Source organism: Syngnathus floridae, chromosome 2, assembly GCF_059516105.1.
Source record: "Syngnathus floridae isolate MCC-2025c chromosome 2, RoL_Sflo_1.0, whole genome shotgun sequence".
NCBI classification, from domain to species: Eukaryota; Metazoa; Chordata; class Actinopteri; order Syngnathiformes; family Syngnathidae; genus Syngnathus; species Syngnathus floridae.
Window position 1 is genome coordinate 27,758,910 of NC_142414.1, and position 19,470 is coordinate 27,778,379.

General features: G+C 52.2%; 3 protein-coding genes across 5 annotated transcripts; 1 reads left to right on the forward strand and 2 right to left on the reverse strand.

Annotated features, from left to right (window-relative positions):
* Positions 1-90: 90 nt before the first annotated feature.
* LOC148403021 (chemokine-like protein TAFA-4) lies at positions 91-2,298 on the reverse strand. 2 transcript variants are annotated; one of them, XM_088369566.1, is made up of 5 exons: positions 1,963-2,298; positions 1,451-1,600; positions 926-1,081; positions 422-546; positions 91-239 (listed from the first exon to the last, which is right to left on the reverse strand). In XM_088369566.1, exons 2-5 carry the CDS (start codon positions 1,593-1,595, stop codon positions 228-230), a joined length of 438 nt encoding a protein of 145 aa, XP_088225692.1. In that variant the 5' UTR covers positions 1,596-1,600; positions 1,963-2,298; the 3' UTR covers positions 91-227. The 2 variants fall into 2 exon arrangements, with proteins under 2 accessions (XP_088225692.1, XP_088225691.1); XM_088369565.1 differs by lacking the exon at positions 1,963-2,298 and having other exon boundaries at positions 1,451-1,790.
* A 2,670-nt stretch (positions 2,299-4,968) lies between these two features.
* On the reverse strand, positions 4,969-7,881 carry LOC148403022 (uncharacterized). Its single transcript, XM_088368932.1, has 5 exons — positions 6,711-7,881; positions 5,964-6,035; positions 5,685-5,786; positions 5,363-5,518; positions 4,969-5,292 (listed from the first exon to the last, which is right to left on the reverse strand). The coding sequence occupies exons 1-5, from the start codon at positions 6,849-6,851 to the stop codon at positions 5,113-5,115; spliced, it is 651 nt and encodes a 216-aa protein (XP_088225058.1). The 5' UTR covers positions 6,852-7,881; the 3' UTR covers positions 4,969-5,112.
* On the forward strand, positions 6,774-16,993 carry pan2 (poly(A) specific ribonuclease subunit PAN2). 2 transcript variants are annotated; one of them, XM_088368931.1, is made up of 26 exons: positions 6,774-6,956; positions 7,498-7,803; positions 7,872-8,041; positions 8,115-8,235; positions 8,332-8,409; positions 8,481-8,751; positions 8,862-9,207; positions 10,074-10,170; positions 10,250-10,369; positions 10,476-10,595; positions 10,688-10,816; positions 11,527-11,750; positions 12,122-12,270; positions 12,632-12,738; positions 12,821-12,919; positions 13,413-13,501; positions 13,571-13,712; positions 13,939-14,088; positions 14,200-14,259; positions 14,362-14,452; positions 14,617-14,774; positions 14,861-15,004; positions 15,198-15,377; positions 15,450-15,543; positions 16,097-16,312; positions 16,400-16,993. In XM_088368931.1, exons 2-26 carry the CDS (start codon positions 7,519-7,521, stop codon positions 16,432-16,434), a joined length of 3,675 nt encoding a protein of 1,224 aa, XP_088225057.1. In that variant the 5' UTR covers positions 6,774-6,956; positions 7,498-7,518; the 3' UTR covers positions 16,435-16,993. The 2 variants fall into 2 exon arrangements, with proteins under 2 accessions (XP_088225057.1, XP_088225056.1); XM_088368930.1 differs by having other exon boundaries at positions 13,939-14,259.
* Positions 16,994-19,470: the final 2,477 nt, after the last annotated feature.

Sequence of the window (19,470 nt, forward strand, 5' to 3'; positions counted from 1 at the left end):
GGCGAGCGAGCAGCTGGAGCAACCGCAGCCGCTTTAGGCCGACTCTAAAATCAAGCGCGTTGTTACATTGTTGTGGCCGATTTGACTCACCCACTGTCCGCACCACTGAATTTGACTGACTCCGTTTGGCTGGCCGGCGTTTCATCCACCCAGTGTGTTCTTTGTGGCCTCGGGGTCCAGAGTTACCGACCGGAGTCGGATAGCTTTGCTGCGATTGGACGAGGCGGCTACCGTGCCACCTGAAAACAAAACGCAGGCAATACTGGAGCGGGATGGCTTTGCTGCGATTGGACCAAGCAGCTAGCGTGCCACCTAAAAACAAAACGCCGGCAATCCTTGCAGCCAGACACCGACGTGACAAAAGCCGACGGCTGGACTGCCAGTGTGTTTGGCGGTGGGGACGACGAGGCCTTCTCCTCACCTTGGTGGTTTTCACCTTGTTCCCAGAGATGCAAGACCAGCCGCTCAGGTCAGAAAGTACTCGGCACTCTTCCCCTTGGGCGCACGGCTTCATCTGACACCACCGTTTCTGACGCACGATGAAGGCTGCGAGGGGGGGGGGGGGGGGGATCAAGACACAGCAGAAAGACATGTCTTTTTTTTTTTTTTTTTTATCAGGACATAGCAGAAAGACATTTCTTTTCTTAGGATCTGTCCGTCCAGCCATCCGTCTGCTACGTTTGTTCGAGTTCTCCGGTCTTTGGCCTTTGGCTTCTGTGGCAGCGGAGTGGCCACGGAAACAATATAGCGGGCAAAAACGTGCGACTGGACAATACTTTGGGCGAAGTTGTAGTTGAGGTGCTGGAAGTGGAAGGAAGAAGCTGCTCATAGTGCCCATTGTGAAATCAGAAAAGATTTGATCATCAGAATGATAAAACAATAACAACAACAGCAACTTGAATGGTAGCAAGAGGAGCAGAATGACCTTCAACACAAGAGGGCTGTGCTCTTGTTGTTCCGGCAACATGTCCTTGGAAACAGGAACACTTGACCGTCTGGGAGCGTTCTTCAATCTTGTTCTTGTTGCAGCAACGATGAGCCGCCACCACTTGGCAAGTCCCGGTCCTCTCCTTCCATGAGCCTTGCGACAGGAAAGCGCAACATCATTTTCTGGTTGTTCGTTCGTGTGGCATTTCCGTGCGGACTTTCTCGATAAAGGTTCCGACGTGCTCGTGCAAATAAAGGCCTTGTCGAAGCTACAGCGCTATCGTGTGGATGAGGGCCATCGGAAGATGCATGCTTGCGAGCGTATCCGTCTTACTGACTGTAACGGCTGCCGACTTTATCTTCTTTTATTCTCAAATACTGTGTTATAGATTGAAATGTTCAACCGGAAGTCAGCAGGCAGGCAGGCCCCTGTGCAGCCAGCCAGGTGACGGCTGGTGGGCCGGGCGGCCCACCGGCCGTAATGAGCCCCAGGGGCCGGCTTTTGCTCGGCTCTGTCACGTACCCGCCTCGCCTCGAGAGCTTTGGTTGCCAGCAGCAGGAGCAGCAGGAGCAACAGCGGCAGACCCTCGCCGGCCGCACAAGTTCGCCACACAAAAGAGGAGAAGACCCCAACGGAGTGGCCTTGCCAAAACCAATGCCGAGCTCATCTCGCCTGCACACACAAAAGGGACATAACAAATTCTGTGAGCATGCACAAGAAGGCGTCTCGAAGCGTCCGATTTGAGCGCCCGATATGGTTGCGTGTCTATTGCGCAATGGCAATGATTGTCAATCCCGGAGTGAACAATAAGTCCGCTCAGTGCGACGCACATCTCTGGCATGCGCCTGCCTCTCTTCGGCCCGCGCACGTGCATTTGTCTCGCGCACGCACACACACACACACACACACACACACACACTGGCTTTGGAAGCAGGAGACGACAAACGATGCATTGTAACGTCCACAAAAGATGAAGGCGACATTCAATGACACGTCTTCTTCCCGTTTGTGACCAAAAGTGGCCTTTGACTCACTTTTCCCCCAGCTCCTCGGGAACGAAACGTGCGGCGCGCTACTTCTCCGGCTTGCTTCAGTGAAAGCGATCCCGTCGCATGGCCCCTTCCTGTCCGGCCAAAAGGCAGACGTGCGCGCGTGCGGCGCCTGGCTCTAGCTGCATCAAGACAAAAGAAGGAGGGAAAATAATCCGAAAAGTCAAGCGGCAAGGCGCCCTTTCACACACGAGCTGGTCTCCTCAGGGATGAAGCCCGCCAGCTTCTGCAAGCGGCAAAATGAGAACTTAATCAAGACAGGAGCCATCTGTCCCCCCGCACAATGTGCGCCCACTTTCATTAGCGAGCGCCTAAGAAGCTTAAGGCGTGTTGACGTGCATGTATGGCACCACACCGAGCGGTGGGGCGGGGCGGGGTTCGAGAAACTGCATCGAGCTTTGGAGGGCACCTGTGCCGTGCCATGAGCGCACATTTGCTGTCATCGCCGAAGACTTTGCGCGCGAGTGCGTGCACCTAGCTGGGCTTTCAGACTTGGTTAGGATTAAGATGACTACAGCGTGATTGCGGACATGTTGTTACTCCCCAAATTGGGAGCCGGCCATGCAGTGCGGAATAAGTTGTCTCTCCGTAAATCACATTGGAGCCCTTATTGCGACGATGTGACGTCTTCCTATTCCGTTGAGCGATGTGCAAACAGTTTCCCTTTAGCGTAGGCCATGTGGAAAACAGCCACAATCACAGCTATGCCAATGACTTCCGACCATGTAGTTTGTCTCGCCTCACCATGGAAACTTTTGAAAGGACGCGGAAGCTCCCTCCCTCGGCTCCCATGCGACAAACTTGACCAAACTGAAAAGGGTACCGATGACGCTTCGGAGGGTCACACTAGCAGCCTCGCTTCTGTCAACCTCCCCCTGGGCAGTTGTGGCTATTCACAATCTTTACCATCACCACCACCACCACCACCACGAGTGGGAACGTGTGAGTGCATGAATATTGTATCCACTCTAAAGCGTCTTTGCGTGGCCAGAAAAACGCTATATAAATCGGGTGCATTATTATTATTAATATTAGTAGTAGTTGTCTATTTGATTCATTTTGTGGCAATTCTCTCGGCTGCATTGCTTCCACAACATGGATGTGGAGTTGCGGACGTTCGATGGATTTGTCAGAGGCAAGCGCATGAATCGTCTGCATTGGTTTCTTTTTGTCAACAGATGTCGCTGTTGTTTATAAAAAGCCACACGATTGTTGGGCACGCAAAAAAGAAAGCCCGAGCTCGAGCTTTTTCAGCTTTCTTCTCCTCCGCGACGCGTTCTTTCCTTCCGACGTGGGAAAATGACTGTTTGCTCGACAAGACTTAAACAAACAAACAAACAAAACGTCAAAATGAGGTGGGAATCGGATGCTATATGTTGCTTGCCGAGTGTGTGGAGTCCCAGCAGCATGTATGGAGAAAATTAAGATCTTTTTCTATGCGTGTAGATCCTGCCTTCAACCAGCCAGGTCCACGCTCTTGTTTTTTTGTTATGTTTTTTTTCCCCGCACATGCTTTATTATCCCCCGTACACTGCCGAAAAGTAGCAAAGCATCCCCAGCACAGCCTCTCCTGCGACTCCTGAACCTGTAGTACCAGGGTGAAAACCAACCACAAAATAATAATAATAATCTGTGACATCATCAGCCAGGCAGGGTATTTGTCGCCCTAGGCAACTTCCAAAAACGCCCCTTCCCCCGCCCCCAGTCTTATTGTTTTCCGTCTTTGGGTGGGGGAGTGAGAGAGAGCGCTGGAGTGGGCGGCAAAAAATGCTTGCCGGCCGGGGCGAAATCTTTCACCTGACGAGGCGGCTTCCGAAATCGCCTAACAGTAGGGCCGGCCCTGTTATCAGCAACTAAAAAGCCCCCAAAATGCTTGCCCGAGTCAGCGTTCATTTCCTCGGTGTGTCAAAAACTTTGGAGTAGTTTTTGTAGCGTTGCTACAATGACGTCCCTTCCTCGTTTATTCCACGCGTGCCGCTGGGAGGCTACGCACTCGGCAAACAACACCCCATCCTACTTCACGCGCGTTCGATGTGATTGCGTTTGCACAACCTGGCCAAGCACGGACACCTGCGGTCCTTGTTCGGACAGCCTGACATCTGATTTGTTTCTTTCGGCATACATACGTATTGGCCATTTATTTCCATGTAGTGTTCGCACCTGACCTGAGTTTGCTAGCAACTCGCGGTGTTTTTGCAGGGCAGACACAAAGCTGATGAAGGTAAGCCTGATGCAAATCATATCAATCGACCGATCGATCAGTCAACCAGTTAACCAATCAATCAACAATCAATCAATCATGTGTGCCCCGGGATCTGGGGCTCCCCCCGTTCAGATTGATGGAATCATTCTTTGCGCTGTCGGGCAGGTGGGCCAAAAAGTTGTTCAAAATCCCGCTCGAGCCTTTTGTTTTTGTTGTGATGTTCCTTGACGACAAGGAGGACATAATCGGCGTTTGAATGAAGTCAAACTTCATCGTCGAGCGGCAATACGTCTTCTTGGCACTGAGCCCGGCCGACCGGCCGGCGCTCCCGCTTCCTCTTAAAAAACCAAAACAAAACAAAACAAAACAAAAGCAGAAAAAACAAGAAACCTTCCCCCATTGTTTGCTTAGAAATGTGAGCGAATGAGCGATGCATCATCGGCGGGTGAGGGAACTCCAATCTGCGACGCGCGTGCCACCAATTAGCTGTGCATGGCCTCGGACCGGCAGAAAGATTTTGGGGGAAACACCTCGGCTCGGCTCGGCTCGGCTCGCCATACTCTAACTGTCTGTCTTTGAACAAAGGACGGGTTGCGCGACTTGAGCGCAGTCCGCGTTCTGTTTTCTGTCGCCCCGATTTAAGAAAAGGGACGGACCGGCGGACGGACGGACAATTAGAGTTGGACAGTGTGGTTAACAAAAAGTCAAGGCGGGCCGGGTGGTGGTTGCGCTGGGGGACGAATGACTCGGAGGACACACATGCAGCACCCGCCAATTTAAGGCACACTTTTCTTTATCAGACGCTGAGTAGGGATCATACAAAACAATAAATAGTCATAAATACAATAAATATAGTATGAAGAAACACACGACTTTGGCGATGAAGAGGCACCATGTGACCGGGCGGGCCGGTGCATGCCGTTCCTTCTTCTCTACTTGCACACGTGAGCCGAGCCTTGCGAGTGAGCGGCCGGATGGCCCACGGCAAACACTCGGGCCGTGAGAAGGGAAAAGGAAAAGAGTCGCTCCAGGGTATAGTAGCACAGATGCTCCTCTTGCCACGCGACATCATCAGGACGAGGACGAGGCTCTTCCGCCTCTTTGCGGACGTCCTGCAAACATGTACCTCTCTGATCACTGTGACTTGCACCGGCCGGCGAAATGCTTCTGGAGGCCACTCACATTGTTGAGCTGGACGCACGCGCTCACGCTTTCGCGCAAAGCCTCCGACTTCAGCTTCACGCTAGAGACGGACTCTGAACAACTTGCGAACCTGGCCACTTTGTCCAGCGCCGTCACGTAACTGCTCAGCACCATGAGGATCTTTTTGGCGCACGGCTGTTGGAAGTGAAGTGCAGCAAAATAACGGAGGGAGCAAAAAGTTTACTTTATATGCAAGTGCAATCATGCCACGGTGAGTATTGTTGCTTGCTTGCTTGCTTGCTTGCTTGCTTGCTTGCTCGCTCGCTCGCTCGCTCGCTCGCTCGCTCGCTCGCTTACTTACAGTGGGGCTGTGGCGCAATGTCTCAGGATCACATTTATCCTTGGCCTCCATCCAGTCCGCAGCGAATGTGAAATTGGCGTTATCGGTCGATCCGTTCCGCGCCTGAAAAACACAATCTGTTTATTGCCGGCCAGTAACAAAGCAGTGTTCAAAACAGGCTGGCTTTCTTTTGACAACTGACAACTGCACTTCTCCGTCCGTCCGTCCGTCCGTCCGTCGGCATGCGTGTATTAAAGACGAGCGAGCGAGCGAGCGAGCGAGCGAGCATCATCTCCTTACCTGTATGAGTGCGTTTTTTGCGAGCTGGTTTAGTCGCAGAGAGTTGCTCTTGACCTCCGCGCAGGGATCTTTCTTCGGAGCGGTAGGCGCGCACCAACAGGCACAAGCGGCCAACAGCAAGAAAAGAGGCGCGTAAGCTGACATCTTGGTCGATTTTGCTTTTTCTTAACTTTTTTTTATTTTATTTTTTATGCCGATGTCTGCTAAGGCTGTTTGGTATGATGAGCGCTGCTGCGTTGATTTATAACAACGAGGATGAGTCAGTGCAGGGATTTCCCTGCGTGATGCATGGGCATCCCTGTGAGGGATTCCCTCAGCAGGCGTTCGTAACTTGATAACTGTCTTGATTTGTTACATTAGTGCAATATTAAAAAAATATCACTCAACTAAAAGGACAATTATAATCCAGACTACAGCATGGAAAGGAAAGAGGTGTATCCACACTGCAGTTACTGCCGTGATTTGATTTGAACAAAAACAACGTAACATTTGATTTAACTATTTAAATTTGTAAAAATTCCAACATGTGCCTTTTGCGAGGGGGTGTAAAAACGTTATGGAAATGGTTCTTCAGCACATTCTTCCCATTTCTGCAATTTTAGAAGGGGGGGGGGATCCGGCTTGTTTTTCAGGAAAGTCCGAGAATGCTGTACAAAAAAAGCACTTCATATATTAAGGATATTTCCACACGTTTTAAAAAGGTCGCGGCAAAATGTAATATTTGTTTAGAAAATGTGTGAAACAAACTTCTATTAGATAGGAGTTTGTGCTCTTTGGAACAGAGCTCTGGATGTGCTCTTGAACGCCTCGCCGAAGCCCGCCGCCCGCCGCCCGCTGCTGCAGCTGTTGCTGTTCGGAACAGCGCTCTGGATGAGCTTTTGAACGCATCACCACTGCTCCGGTCCCGTATCGGGTCCTTGCGCGTGCTGTTGTTTTCCCCTTTGTTGTGACTTCAGCTGGACATGTGGGCGGCAAATCGAACTCCAAACTCAGGTCGGCAAGAAGACTTCTGGTTCCATACACACTAGTTAATATTAGTAGTTAATATTGATATTTTAGGTTTTTCTAAAGCGCGTTGTTACGTCGAAAGCCGTAGTGAACGCGCTATATTAATAAAGATGCCTTGTGGTTTTTTTATTTTTTTTATTTTTAACTGAGCTAACTGGCTGCTGCGTTAGGCACGTTCGCTGTTTGTTGTTAGCCACAAGCTAACCCTGAGAAAAAAGCTGTTGCTCGCACGTTTTCTGTAAATTAGTTGCAGCCGTTACTATTGTGCACCGGAACGGTGTCAGTTGTTTCTTACTTAGGAAATAGTGATTGGCTCGTAAATTGTCGGCATTTGCAAGTCTTGATGATGTTCTATCTTGTTAGCTAGCTAACTGTTAGCCGCCATCCGGCGGAGAGAGGTTCTCTCTGTCAAATCGGCCAACGCTAATACACACGTGCGCGCGCGCACACACACGCACACACTATTATTATTATTTTAGAACAAACGTGGCTGTCGTCGTATTTCATCGGCGGGTTTTCATCGCAGGTTGATCTAGCCGAAGCCAGCATGAACTATGAGGCTCTGGACACCGGGATGCGGGACTACTCTCCGCGCCTTCACGGGACATTGGATGCGGTGATGGAACCCTCCCTGGATGCCCACATCAACCCCAACCTCCTGCAGGGTGTGGAGATGGATGCGGACGGTTTGGCCGTGACAGTCCCCGAAGCCGTGCACGTGACGGAGGGCATGTTTTCGGAGCTGCACAGTGTAGTCTCCGAAGTTGGCGTCCCCGTGACAGCCACGCATTTTGACGCGCAGGAAGAAATGCTGTGGATGGGAAATCACAGAGTGAGCGGGGATCCACCTTCTTCTTTTCTTTGACTCCACATCTCATGTCTTTTCCTCTCTGCTTCCAGGGTCACGCTACGTCATTCTTTGGCTCTACGATGGGCCGCTATTCTTCTTTTCAAGTTCACGCCACCGACGACATTCGGCACATCCAGAGTCTGGAAACGGGCGTGCTGTTCCTCTCAAAGTGTAACCTCAAGTGCTACACTCGCGGCGGCCTCGTCATGTTTGATTATCCGTACGGAGAGTTGAAATTTGACGACAGACTCGGTGTGGCCATTCTTGTCTCGATGACGCGAATGTCATTCTAGGATGGAGGAAGGCGCCGATATGCATAGCCTCCTGATGACCGACAACAACACTTTGCTGATGGGTGGCCTGCAAAACTACGTGGCTGAGCTAGACTTGAATACGGTTCAGGAAACGCAAAAGGTGAGAGTTCCCGATGGCGTGGCGTGGCGCAGCGCGGCGTGGCGTGGCACGGCGTGACCGGCCCGAGCTGACGGTACGGTCGATGTGCGGAAAAAGTTCACCGTGGAGGTCCCCGGAGTGGCAATCGTGCGCCAAAGCAGTCGCTTCTTCTTCTGCGGCCACACCTCGGGCAAGGTAAGGAAGGAGGCTCCAGCGGGATGGGAGGTCTGGCCCGTACGCTCACACGGCGCCTCTCTTGGACCCAGGTGACGCTTCGGGACCCACGCACGTTCAAGACGGAGCACCGCTTTGACGCCTTCTCGGGCAGCCTGTCGGACTTTGACGTGCACGGCAACCTGTTGGCTGCCTGCGGCTTCTCCAGCCGCGGACTGAGCGGCCTGGCTTGCGACCGCTTCCTCATGGTGTACGACCTGCGCATGATGCGAGCCGTCACGCCGCTTCAAGTGCACGTGGACCCGCTCTTCCTGCGCTTCATCCCGACGTACACGTCCCGCTTGGCCATCATCTCGCAGACAGGTACGTAGGCTCCCGCTTTAGCGTGCAGCAGCAGCAGCAGCAGCACATGGTTGAGATGTTAGCGTACACGCACGGCAGCAGCACGATGACTGACTCTTCTTCCCTCGCAGGTCAGTGCCAATTCTGCGAGCCCACCGGGCTGGCCAACGTGGCGGACATCTTCCACGTCAACACGGTGGGCCAGCTGCTGATGAGTTTTGACGTGTCGTCCGGCAAGCGAGCGTTAGCCTTCGGGGACTCGGGAGGATGCGTGCACCTGTGGTCGGACGCTCCCGACGTGTCCTTCAACGACTACTCCCGGGAGACGGACTTTGCTCTGCCTTGCCTGGTGGACACGCTGCCTCAGCTGGAGTGGAACCACGACCTGCTACCCCTTTCGCTCATCCCCATGACGCTCACCGGCACCGAGCCGCTCTTGTCGGACTGGCCCGCTGCGCTGGCCGCGCCCAGACCCAGGTAGCGTAAGCGTTTGAATGCTGAGCGCCGCCTGTTGCCGCCCGCCCGCTCGCCTTCTCTTCCCTCCCGTATTAGAAAGTGGACAACTAGCGCAACCGAGTTTTGCAATTGTCAGCTTTGGCAAATTTGGGCAGATGCCAAGTGGCTCAAAGGAGCTTGGCCCCATTTGAGTAAGTCCCTTTTGTTTCAACGGATTGCGGTGACGCTTGGCGAGGGGATTCCATTTGCCAGCACGTGGCTTTGCACCAACGCCACGGCTCGCTCGGTCAGGTTGCGGCTTTCTTCCGATCAAAACTGTCTTGGGTTTGGCTGGGCGGGGCTTCGCGCTCAAGTACAACGCAATCTTACTCCGAGCATGCTCGTGGCATTTCCCGCTTTGGAATCCGCACAGCGTCCGTCTCGTGGTGGCAGGCAGTGTTATTTTTTTGCTTTGTTTCTTTGCTTCTCCTTCTTTTTTAGGGAAGTGTGTTAGCCGCTTTGGCATCAAATACGCCCACAGAAAACGCACAATGACAGAAGGCCTGCCTGTCGTGCAACCCGGGGAAAGAATACAGTATGTCTGTCCATTGCGCCAAAAAGAAACCGCACAGCCGAGCTTGTCTTTCGGATTTGATTCTGTCGCCAATGTTTTCTGCTGTCGTGTCAAATTGGCGACAGCAGCCTACAGATATCCGTAAACATATCTCTCTCTCTCTCTCTCTCTCTCTCTCTCTCTCTCTCTCTCTCTCTCTCTCTCTCTCTCTCTCTCTCTCTCTCTCTCCCTCTCTCCCTCTCCCTCTCCCTCTCCCTCTCCCTCTCCCTCTCCCTCTCTCTCTCTCTCTCTCTCTCTCTCTCTCTCTCTCTCTCTCTTGCGCTCGCTCTTGTAGACGAGCGCCTCCCGTGGACCCGGAAATCCTGCGCACCATGAAGACGGTGGGATTCATCGGCTACGCGGCCAACCCTCGCGCTCGTCCCCGGAACCAGGCATGTTGACGGCTATGTTTTTTTTTTTTTTTTTTTTTTTGTGTGTGTGGCGCTTACCCTTTGCCTTTCCCTTCTTCAGGTTCCTTACAAAATGAAAGACACCGAGCAGGATTACGACAGTTACAGCCAGGTCCCGGAGTCGCCCATCGGGCGTGACCAAGAGCCGCATCTCTACATGGTGCCCAAAAAATATCGAAAGGTGGGAACGGTCCTCCCTCCCTCCCTCCGTGCATGCCCTCCCTCCCTCCGTGCATGCTGAGCCCAAGGCGTGGCTAGGGGGTTCACGCGTTGTCGTGCCTGGCTAGGTGACCATTAAATACTCCAAGCTGGGACTGGAGGACTTTGACTTCAAGCATTACAACAAAACCCTGTTTGCTGGCCTGGAGCCTCACATCCCTAACGCCTACTGCAACTGCATGATCCAGGTGAGCGAGAGAGAGAGAGAGAGAGAGAGGTGGCTGGGCCTTGTTTCCTTTTGAAAGCATCAACCTTTGATTGTTTGTCTCGCCCACTGCAGGTTTTGTATTTCCTGGAGCCCATTCGCTGTCTGGTGCAGAATCATTTGTGTCAGAAGGAGTTTTGTTTGGCCTGCGAGCTCGGCTTCCTCTTCCACATGTTGGACTTGTCGCGAGGCGATCCCTGTCAGGTCAGTCCAGTCGCCGCCGCCGAGGGTTGGAGTTCGGATCGGCTCCCGACCCAAAACGGGCTCTGAGATGACTGCCGTGTCTTCAAACGACGACGATGACGCGCGGCGTATTCCCCAAGGCAAACGTGCGACGGGAACCTCGATCGGCACGCAGCGGGCTGAAGCCGCAGTGAGGCTGGCAAAACATGCCGCCCCAGCCTGAGGGCAAAAAGCTCGACTTGTTCTGGTATTCCACAATTGATAGCCTGATTGATGGCTTTCGTTTTTCCAAATGCGTGGGAGGCCGTCACGGATTGCCATCAATTTTACCGGCCAACGTGTTTCAAAATGGCGCAAGGCTGTGTTATATAGTGCTTGAATCAACGAGTTACGGGGAAAGTCGAGCCAAAAGGTTTCTCATTTCCCCTAGTTGGAGTTTTGAGTTTTTCCTTGCCCTCCTGGGAGTTGAAGATCAGGGGGTGTTTGAGAACATTTGTCATTTTTCACACGTCCTGAGTGTTGTTAGTCACCTAATGGTTGAACAGAGGCTGTGATGTACCGAAGTCAAATTCCTTGTTTGGCACGCTCAAACATGGCGAATAAAAATTCTTGAATCTTGAAAAATTCTCTCTGTCCGAGAGGACGGCAGGCAACCGCTGGCAACCGCTGGCAACCGCTGGCAACCGCTGGCAACCGCTGGCAACCACTGTCTCCTCCCTTCTCTCCTCAAGGCAAGCAATTTCCTGCGGGCATTCCGCACCATCCCCGAAGCGTCCGCACTGGGCCTGATCCTGGCAGACTCTGACGAGCAAACGGGCAAGGCCAGACTGGGACGTCTGATCCAGAGCTGGAACCGCTTTATTCTCACGCAACTGCACCAGGAGACTCAAGAGCAGGAGGGGCCACAGGCGTACAGGGGAGCCGGTGGTGGCGGCGGCGGCGGCGGCAGCAGCAGGTCAGAGGCCCAAAGCGGGCAAAGTCTTTCTTTGCCACGGAAAGAGACCAGCATCTTCTCCAAACTCTCAGCGACAGCAGCAATGTGAAATGATGCCAGTTCTCCACTGCTGTGCATTTGGCTCTGTTCTTTATTTGCGGTTGTGCCCATTCAGCGCCTTCCTTCATTAGCTCAGCCACGATGAATGAGAAAGGTTGATCGGAAATGATTTCTGCAGTTCTTAAATCCATGTCGTCAACGGGCAACCACTACTCCAAATAATCGCCAAATTTCATTTTCGACACCTCTATTCCGGTCTCGTCCCGTCTGTCCGCGGTAGAAAGTCGGCCGGGTCAATGGCATCCCGGGCCGACGCAATGTTGTGTTTGCAGCTGCCCGGGCTCATCCGGCGAGTCGGCCGTCGGCAAGCTGTTTGGCTGCGAGGTGGAGAACAGCAGTCTGTGTCGCTGCGGCAAAGAGACTGTACGCTCCTCCCTCACCTTGCTCTTCACCATGCGCTACCCCGAGCACAACCCTCAAGGTGCGCACCGTCGCCGCCGGGCACCTTTGTAAATGAAAGCAAAGTCGGGCACTGGGCACACTTTCAGCATGGCTGCGTTACCTGCCTACCCTATTGGAATGTAGAAGAGCACGGCGGCAACAGATACGTGTGTCGGGACTTGGGCACGGTGCTGCTCCTCCTGATGTGCCGCCGCCAGTAAATATTGCTCTCGATGCAATGGTTTCGGGGTTCCCGCCGCACCCGTGCCAGTTTTGTAATGCCGTTTTGCCACGTGGCTTAGTGTTATGTCCAAAGTCATTATGTTTTGCTTCAGTCACTCGTGTTATGCTCTTTCTTTTTGTTTGAACAAGACCAATTGTTCACTCATTTCGCTCACCAGAGAAAACCGTAAAGGAGTACGACTTTGCCGAGATCCTGAAGAAGAGCATCTGTCTGGAGCAGAGCACGCAGGCGTGGTGTGAAAACTGTGACAAGTATCAGCCCACGGTGAGTCGCTAGGGAGGGAGGGCGCCGTGCTGATGCTCTCGCACTGACTTGCATGCGTCTGCGTGTGTGTGCACGTGCGCAGGTCCAGACACGCAACATTCGATGCCTGCCCGATGTTTTGGTGATAAACTGTGAGGTGAACAGTGCTAAAGAGGCGGAATTCTGGAAGGTCCAGGCAGAGGTAATTTCATCTTTGGAGTCAGAATTGTCTGGCCGTTGGGCCCAGCGATGGGCCGTCGTCCAGCAATGGGCCCAGCGATGGGCCAAGCGATGGGCCGTCGTCCAGAGTGTGGCGACAGCGGCCCGCGTGCAACTGCCAGCCTTGCTACTGAAGAAACGTGTTCACAATGTCACCCATGTAGGCTCACATTGTATTGGCACTTTGTCACACTCCTCAGAGGAAAAGCACACGCGCCTGTTGCCCAACCCTCGCCTTAATCATCAAACCATTACAAAATGTGACCACGACCCCATTATTATGTGCTCTTGCTCTGAAACGTGACATGCTGGAGGAAAAAAATAGGGCCGCTCCGCCCAAAAACTCATGTCCAGAGTTGCTCGGAAAGGCCAAAGTGGGACTAGCTTTTGATTTGGGAAAATCTCGTAATGGGAGACTCGGGTTTCTTTGAGAATAGCTCGGACGTCGGACGCTTTGCTTGCGCTTCTCTGCGCAGTACGCCTTCCTGAAAGCGCGGCCAAAAGTGGAGTCGGGGCCCGCCGTGCTTGCAGAAGCCCCGCCCATGCCCAGCGAGTGGTGCCTGGAGTAAGAGCCACACCTGTCGTCCGTCTGTGCGCGCGGAACCTCGGATCTGACCGACTGCTTTTTTTTCAGCGGCGAGGAAGACGTCGCCAGCAGCGTGGGGGGCTTCGCCCGCCTGGAGGACCTGAGACACACGTGGATCCCGCTCACGTTGAAGATGTCCATCAGCAAAAGCCAAGGGCTGCAGGTCAGCAATTGGCCAGGAGGAGACGAGGTGAGTCGCAAACAACCTGGCCTGGCCTGGCCTGGCCTGGCCTGGCCTGGCCTGGCCTGGCCTGGCCTGGCCTGGCCTGGCCTGGCCTGGCCTGGCCTGGCCTGGCCTGGCCTGGCCTGGCCTGGCCTGGCCTGGCCTGGCCCGGCCCGGCCCGGCCCTGCCCTGCCCTGCCCTGCCCTGCCCTTTTGGCTCCTTTTGCTCACGGCGGCGTTGTCACGGCAACTAGCTCAGCGCGGGCGAGGAGGCGGGCGAGGAGGCGGATGGTGCGTCCCTCTACGACCTGGTGGTGACCGTGCCTCATGTCCTGGACGCTCGCACGGGCGGCAACTTGGTGGCGCACATCAAAGTGGGAGAAACCTACCACCAGAGAAAAGAGGTCGGTGGAGTCGAGCCGGGACGGGACGGCACGGCCTGGCCCATGCCCGTGCCCGTGCGCATGGGCGCTTTTTGCCTTTTTGCTTCCACTTTGGGCCGTCTTTTCTTTCAGGGAGTCACGCACCAGCAGTGGTACCTTTTCAACGATTTCCTCATTGAGCCCATCGACAAGGTGAATACGTCGCCTGTGAACAAATTCCTGCTGGCTGGTCCAGGTTGTTGACCGACCGGTAAAGAGCCAGCCAGTCGAGCCATTCCTGTCTGTTCATGGCAGAGTGAAGCCGCCCAGTTTGACGTGAGCTGGAAAGTGCCCGCCGTCCTCTATTATGCCAAGAGGAACTACCACGCCAAATACGATCTTCGCAGTGAGTTTGGCTTTGTGCGCAAGGTGGTGAAGGCTTGGGGGCCGGCGAAGGCTTGGCGGCCGGCGAAGGCTTGGCGGCCGGCGAAGGCTTGGCGGCCGGCGAAGGCTTGGCAGCCGGCGAAGACTTGACGGCGGCGCTTTGCCCGCGCTGCTTTGCACCCTCAGTTCAAAAGCCCATCGACGCCAGCGTCCTGCTGACGGAGGCCTCGCTGGCTCGCAAGCAGAGGAAGACTCACGCCACCTTCATCCCGCTGATGGTCAGCGAAATGCCGCAGGCGGGCGACCTGGTGGGGCTGGACGCGGAGTTTGTGACGCTCAACCAGGTGAGCGGCTTTGGCCTCCCGACCCGCCCGCCCACCCGTTGCCGCAAAGCCCAGCCAGCGCGAGACGCGGTGACGTGCGCACGCAGGAAGAGGCCGAGCTGCGCAGCGACGGCACCAAGTCCACCATCAAGCCCAGTCAGATGTCGGTGGCCAGGATCACGTGCGTGCGGGGCCAGGGGCCCAACGAGGGCGTGCCCTTCATCGACGACTACATCTCCACGCAGGAGCAGGTGAGCGAGCTGCCGCTTTTCCGACGGCTTACCCACTCAGTTGTCATTGCACACACCCTCTGGCTTTGGTTGTGCTCGTATATAGCAGTCTGGGCAACGACGGAGAGCCCGAGTGGACAATAAAGGGCGGGTGGGCGGGCCAAATGGATGGACACGGTGGGTGGGTGGAATACTGTATTGTGTTGTGGTGCAGGTGGTGGACTACTTGACTCAGTACTCGGGCATCAAACCGGGCGACCTGGATGCCAAGATCTCCTCCAAGCATTTGACCACTCTCAAGTCCACCTACCTCAAGCTGCGCTTCCTCATCGACACGGGGGTCCGCTTCGTCGGCCACGGCCTCCAGAAGGACTTCCGAGTGATCAATTTATCGGTAAGCTCTCGCTCGCTCCTCTCGCCGCAATTGCGCTTTCAGAGTCGACGAGGGCCGGTGGCTTCTTTGCAGGTGCTGAAAGACCAAGTCATCGACACCGTCTACCTCTTCCATTTGCCTCGCAAGAGGATGATATCGCTGCGCTTTCTCGCCTGGTACTTTCTCGGTAAGTCAGTCGGCCAGCCGGCCGGAAAAAAAATAACAACCCAAGGGACTTTTTTTCCGTGGGAGCGCCTTCCTTTCTTGCATTTCTTTTGCTTTGCCGCTGAACCCCATGCACTAATTAGGATAGGCCACCAAGACGCGTCAGAAGCAGATCCTCAGTTCGTGGTCAGGCTGTCCCTCCGTCCTAAATGTGTGGGTAAATGACAGAGGGCCGATGAGGGCAGACTGGAGAATGTCACGCGTAATCACACCGTGCTACTACACGATATACTACGACGACGCTCCTCGCATAGATTTTGACCGACCGACCGTGTGCTCAAGACGCAAGTCTGTCGTTATTGGGCTCTGGTGTTGGCCAACGGCAGCCAAATGAGGCTCTTCCTTCCTTTGTATGGAACTACCTAACTCCAGCTACCTTACAGCTCCATTTCCTCACTCATGTGGGCCGGTTGCATTCTATCGAAACGCTTTGGGTCCGTCGACGCGCTGCCTCGGTGCAAGAAAAAGGGAAAAAAGGCCCATTTGTGCAAAATGTGCTTTTGTCCCGTTATCAGACCTGAGCATCCAAGGGGAAACCCACGACAGCATCGAGGACGCCCGCACGGCCCTGCAGCTCTACAGGAAGTACTTAGAAGTGAGTCGTGCTGGCGGCCCCGACCAAGTCAGGAAGGTGCTGAAGGGACTCTACGAAAAAGGCCGCCAGATGGACTGGAAAGTCCCGGACGGGGACGTGGGAGATGGCGGCGGCAGCGGCGGAGCTAGTCCAAAACGTAAGAAATGATGTAGGAGCAAGCGAGCGTGCGGATAGTGCCGGCGGGGGTGGGAGCTCCGCCAACTCTTCTTCTTCCCTCCGGCAGGGGCTGCACTGTTTCCTCCGGTGGCAGGCCTGTGACTCAACAACGCCGACGCCCTCACCCTTTCTTATCTTCCCCCAGCCGCCGCCGCCGTCGTTTGCAGATCTGCATCGTGACATCGTAAGCGTTTCGCAACAGGAAGTCAACTTGCTGTCGTTTTTACAAAGCCCCGTCGTGTTTGTTTGCTTTGCTTTGCTTTGCTTTGCTTTGCTTTGCTTTGCTTTGCTTTGCTTGGAAAAGTTGTCGGCGCATATCAATAAAGAAATGGAGCACCAAAAATGCTTGGGAACATTTCCGCTCGAAACACTAAAGCTTAGTCAAAATTCTACGGCGTACGCGCGCACACAGAGATAATGCCTGAACAACGACATGACCACAAAAGTGGGTGCTGCCCCCCCCCCCACGTCCTGCTTTGCTGTCAAGAAGGGGGCCAAAAAATGTCCTGCAAGTTTGAGACTTGATAAATGGGGATGCAAAAGCAAAAGAATTCCTTCCTACTTTAACTGTTGCCCAATTAATAGTGATGTATCTGCAAATCCCTGCCTATTATATATTTTTTACATTGTATTATTTCAGGAATAAAAATCTTATATTTGAGAGATTATTGTCAATTATTATTTATCATTTTTCATCACGCAAGTTGTGCCAGTACAAGATTATGTGTGACTGATGGCTGTGTATTGCCCTGTCCAAATATATTCGCCCTGCGGTCCATCGCTGTGTCCAAGTTTACAGGCTGCCTCCTATTTTTTTGTTTTCAAACTTCATTTAGCAGCCCTAACCCTAGCATACAAACTTTTTGGGGGGTAGGAAAAAGATATAAAAGACAGACAGGGTGCGTCCTCTGAATGCCGGTTTTACGGCTGCGTGCCGTCACATCCGGCACGACACGGCGGCATGCGGTTTTCAAATTCACGCCGAACGCAAGCAAGCGGCCTTTGAATCAAGACTTGAACCGGGGCTTGGTTTCTATGGCGACGGGCATTGAGCTAAAATCTGACATTTGGTTAACTGCTTTATATGACAATATGTGTAGGTACACCTCATGGACACAAATAGGTACACTACACGAGGTAAAAAAAAAAAAAGAATAAATAAATAAAGGGTTAATTGTTCAGTTAGGCATTTCCTCACACCTGGGCTCGAACCAAGTTTCCACCGAGTACAAACCCGTGACATTCACCAGTCGACTATTTCGATCTGGAAATCCGCAGTTGTCTGCACCCTTTTTGTACGTATGATGTGAATTCCAGTTGATAAGTGAACCAAATCTTTTGAATCGGTTCACTCAAAATATTTGTTCAAAAGAATCATTCACCGAATCGTTCGCTACACTTTCTTATTTATTTATTCTTTTTTTTTTTTTTTTTTTACCTCGTGTAGTGTACTTATTGTAGTGTTCATGAGGTGTAGCTAATCACAGGCCACTTCAATAGGGAAAAAGCTCAAGTGAAAAGTGCCACACCCGCCCTCACCCCTACCTCCTGATTGGCTGTTTGATCTGTGACGTCACTTGGACACTCCATTAGGTACACCGCCATTTTCATGTGTACCCAATAACAGGCCACTTTATTAGGCAAATGTGGTCAAAGGTCCCAGGTGTCAAGCTCTAGTCCTCGGGGCCGCGTTCTAATATGTTTTCCAAGTTACCCTGCGTGAAAAGATTTTGGTCATTTTCAGGTTCTGCAGGAGCTAAAACTTTTCACGCAGGTGCGCTTAACGAGGGAATCACACGGACACTCCATTAGGTACACCGCCATTTTGAAGTGTACCTAAAAACAGGCCACTTTATTATCTTGGAAAACATGTTGGAATGCGGCCCCTATGACTAGCGCTTGACACCTGTGACCTTTGACCATGATATTTCCCTAATAAAGTGGCCTGTTATTAGGTACACTTGAAAACGGCGGTATATCTAATGGAGCGTCCGTGTGATTCCCTCGTTAAGCGCACCTGCGTGAAAAGTTTTAGCTCCTGCAGAACGTGAAAATGCCCAAAATCTTTTCACGCAGGTGCGCTTAACGAGGGAATCACATGGACACTCCATTAGGTACACTGTCATTTTCAAGTGTACCTAATAACAGGCCACTTTATTATCTTGGAAAACATGCTAGAATGCGGCCCCAAGGACTAGCTCTTGACACCTGTGACCTTTGATCATGATATTTGCCTAATAAAGTGGCCTGTTATTAGGTACGCTTGAAAGTGGCGGTGTACCTAATGGAGTGTCCAAGTGACGTCACAGATCAGACAGCCAATCAGGAGGTAGGGTTGAGGGCGGGTGTGGCACTTTTCACTTAAGCTTTTTCCCTATTGAAGTGGCCTGTGATTAGGTACACCTCATGAACTCTACAATAGGTACACTACACAAGGTCAAAAAAAAAAAAAGAATAAATAAATAAGAAAGTGTCGCGAACGATTCGGTGAATGATTCTTTTGAACAAATATTTTGAGTGAACCGATTCTAAAGGTTCAGTTCACTTAAGAACCGGAATGCACATCACTCGTACAAAAAGGGTGCAGACAACTGCGTATTGCTAGGTCGAAATAACCGACTGGTCAATGTCACGAGCTCATACTCGGTGAAAACTTGGTTCGAGCCAAGGTGTGAGAATATACCTGAAAGTGCTTTTATTGTGCAATTAAGCCTTTATTTATTTATTTATTTATTTATTTATTTATTTATTTATTCTTTTTTTTTTTTTTTTTTTTTTTTTTTTTTTTTTTACCCGTGTAGTGTACCTACTGAAGTGTCCATGAGGTGTACCTCCACATATTGTCATATAAAGCAGTTAACCAAATGTCTGATTTTTATGTTTTGATTGGCGAATATAAAAACAAGGAATAAAACACCAGACAAGTTTTCAACATAAATGTTTATTTAAAAAACCTAATATTAAAAGTAAATTTCAAACCAGCAATACAATATGAAATTGCAGTACATATAGAATTGGATAACAATATTTAGCCGTATATATGCATACACGTTATTTAAAAACTACTATAAGTGTTATAAAATCAAGATAATCTCCCCGTTCATGCAATAAAGTTAGCCGTTAGCTTGGAGAAAACGC

Bases quoted from the DNA above. Each gene is read 5' to 3' on its own strand.
- LOC148403021 (XM_088369565.1), bottom strand. From the start codon at position 1,769: ATGCCAGAGATGTGCGTCGCACTGAGCGGACTTATTGTTCACTCCGGG. The intron at 1,082-1,450 runs GTACGTGACAGA...TCCTGTCGCAAG, and splicing joins AAGCTCTCGAGGCGAGGCGG to GCTCATGGAAGGAGAGGACC. The intron at 547-925 runs GTCATTCTGCTC...CCCCCCTCGCAG, and splicing joins ACAGCCCTCTTGTGTTGAAG to CCTTCATCGTGCGTCAGAAA.
- LOC148403022 (XM_088368932.1), bottom strand. From the start codon at position 6,851: ATGCGTTCAAAAGCTCATCCAGAGCGCTGTTCCGAACAGCAACAGCTG. The intron at 5,787-5,963 runs GTAAGGAGATGA...TGTGTTTTTCAG, and splicing joins CAAAAAACGCACTCATACAG to GCGCGGAACGGATCGACCGA. The intron at 5,519-5,684 runs GTAAGTAAGCGA...CACTTCCAACAG, and splicing joins CATTGCGCCACAGCCCCACT to CCGTGCGCCAAAAAGATCCT.
- pan2 (XM_088368930.1), top strand. From the start codon at position 7,519: ATGAACTATGAGGCTCTGGACACCGGGATGCGGGACTACTCTCCGCGC. The intron at 10,171-10,249 runs GCATGTTGACGG...TCCCTTCTTCAG, and splicing joins GCGCTCGTCCCCGGAACCAG to GTTCCTTACAAAATGAAAGA. The intron at 12,271-12,631 runs GTGCGCACCGTC...TTCGCTCACCAG, and splicing joins CCCCGAGCACAACCCTCAAG to AGAAAACCGTAAAGGAGTAC.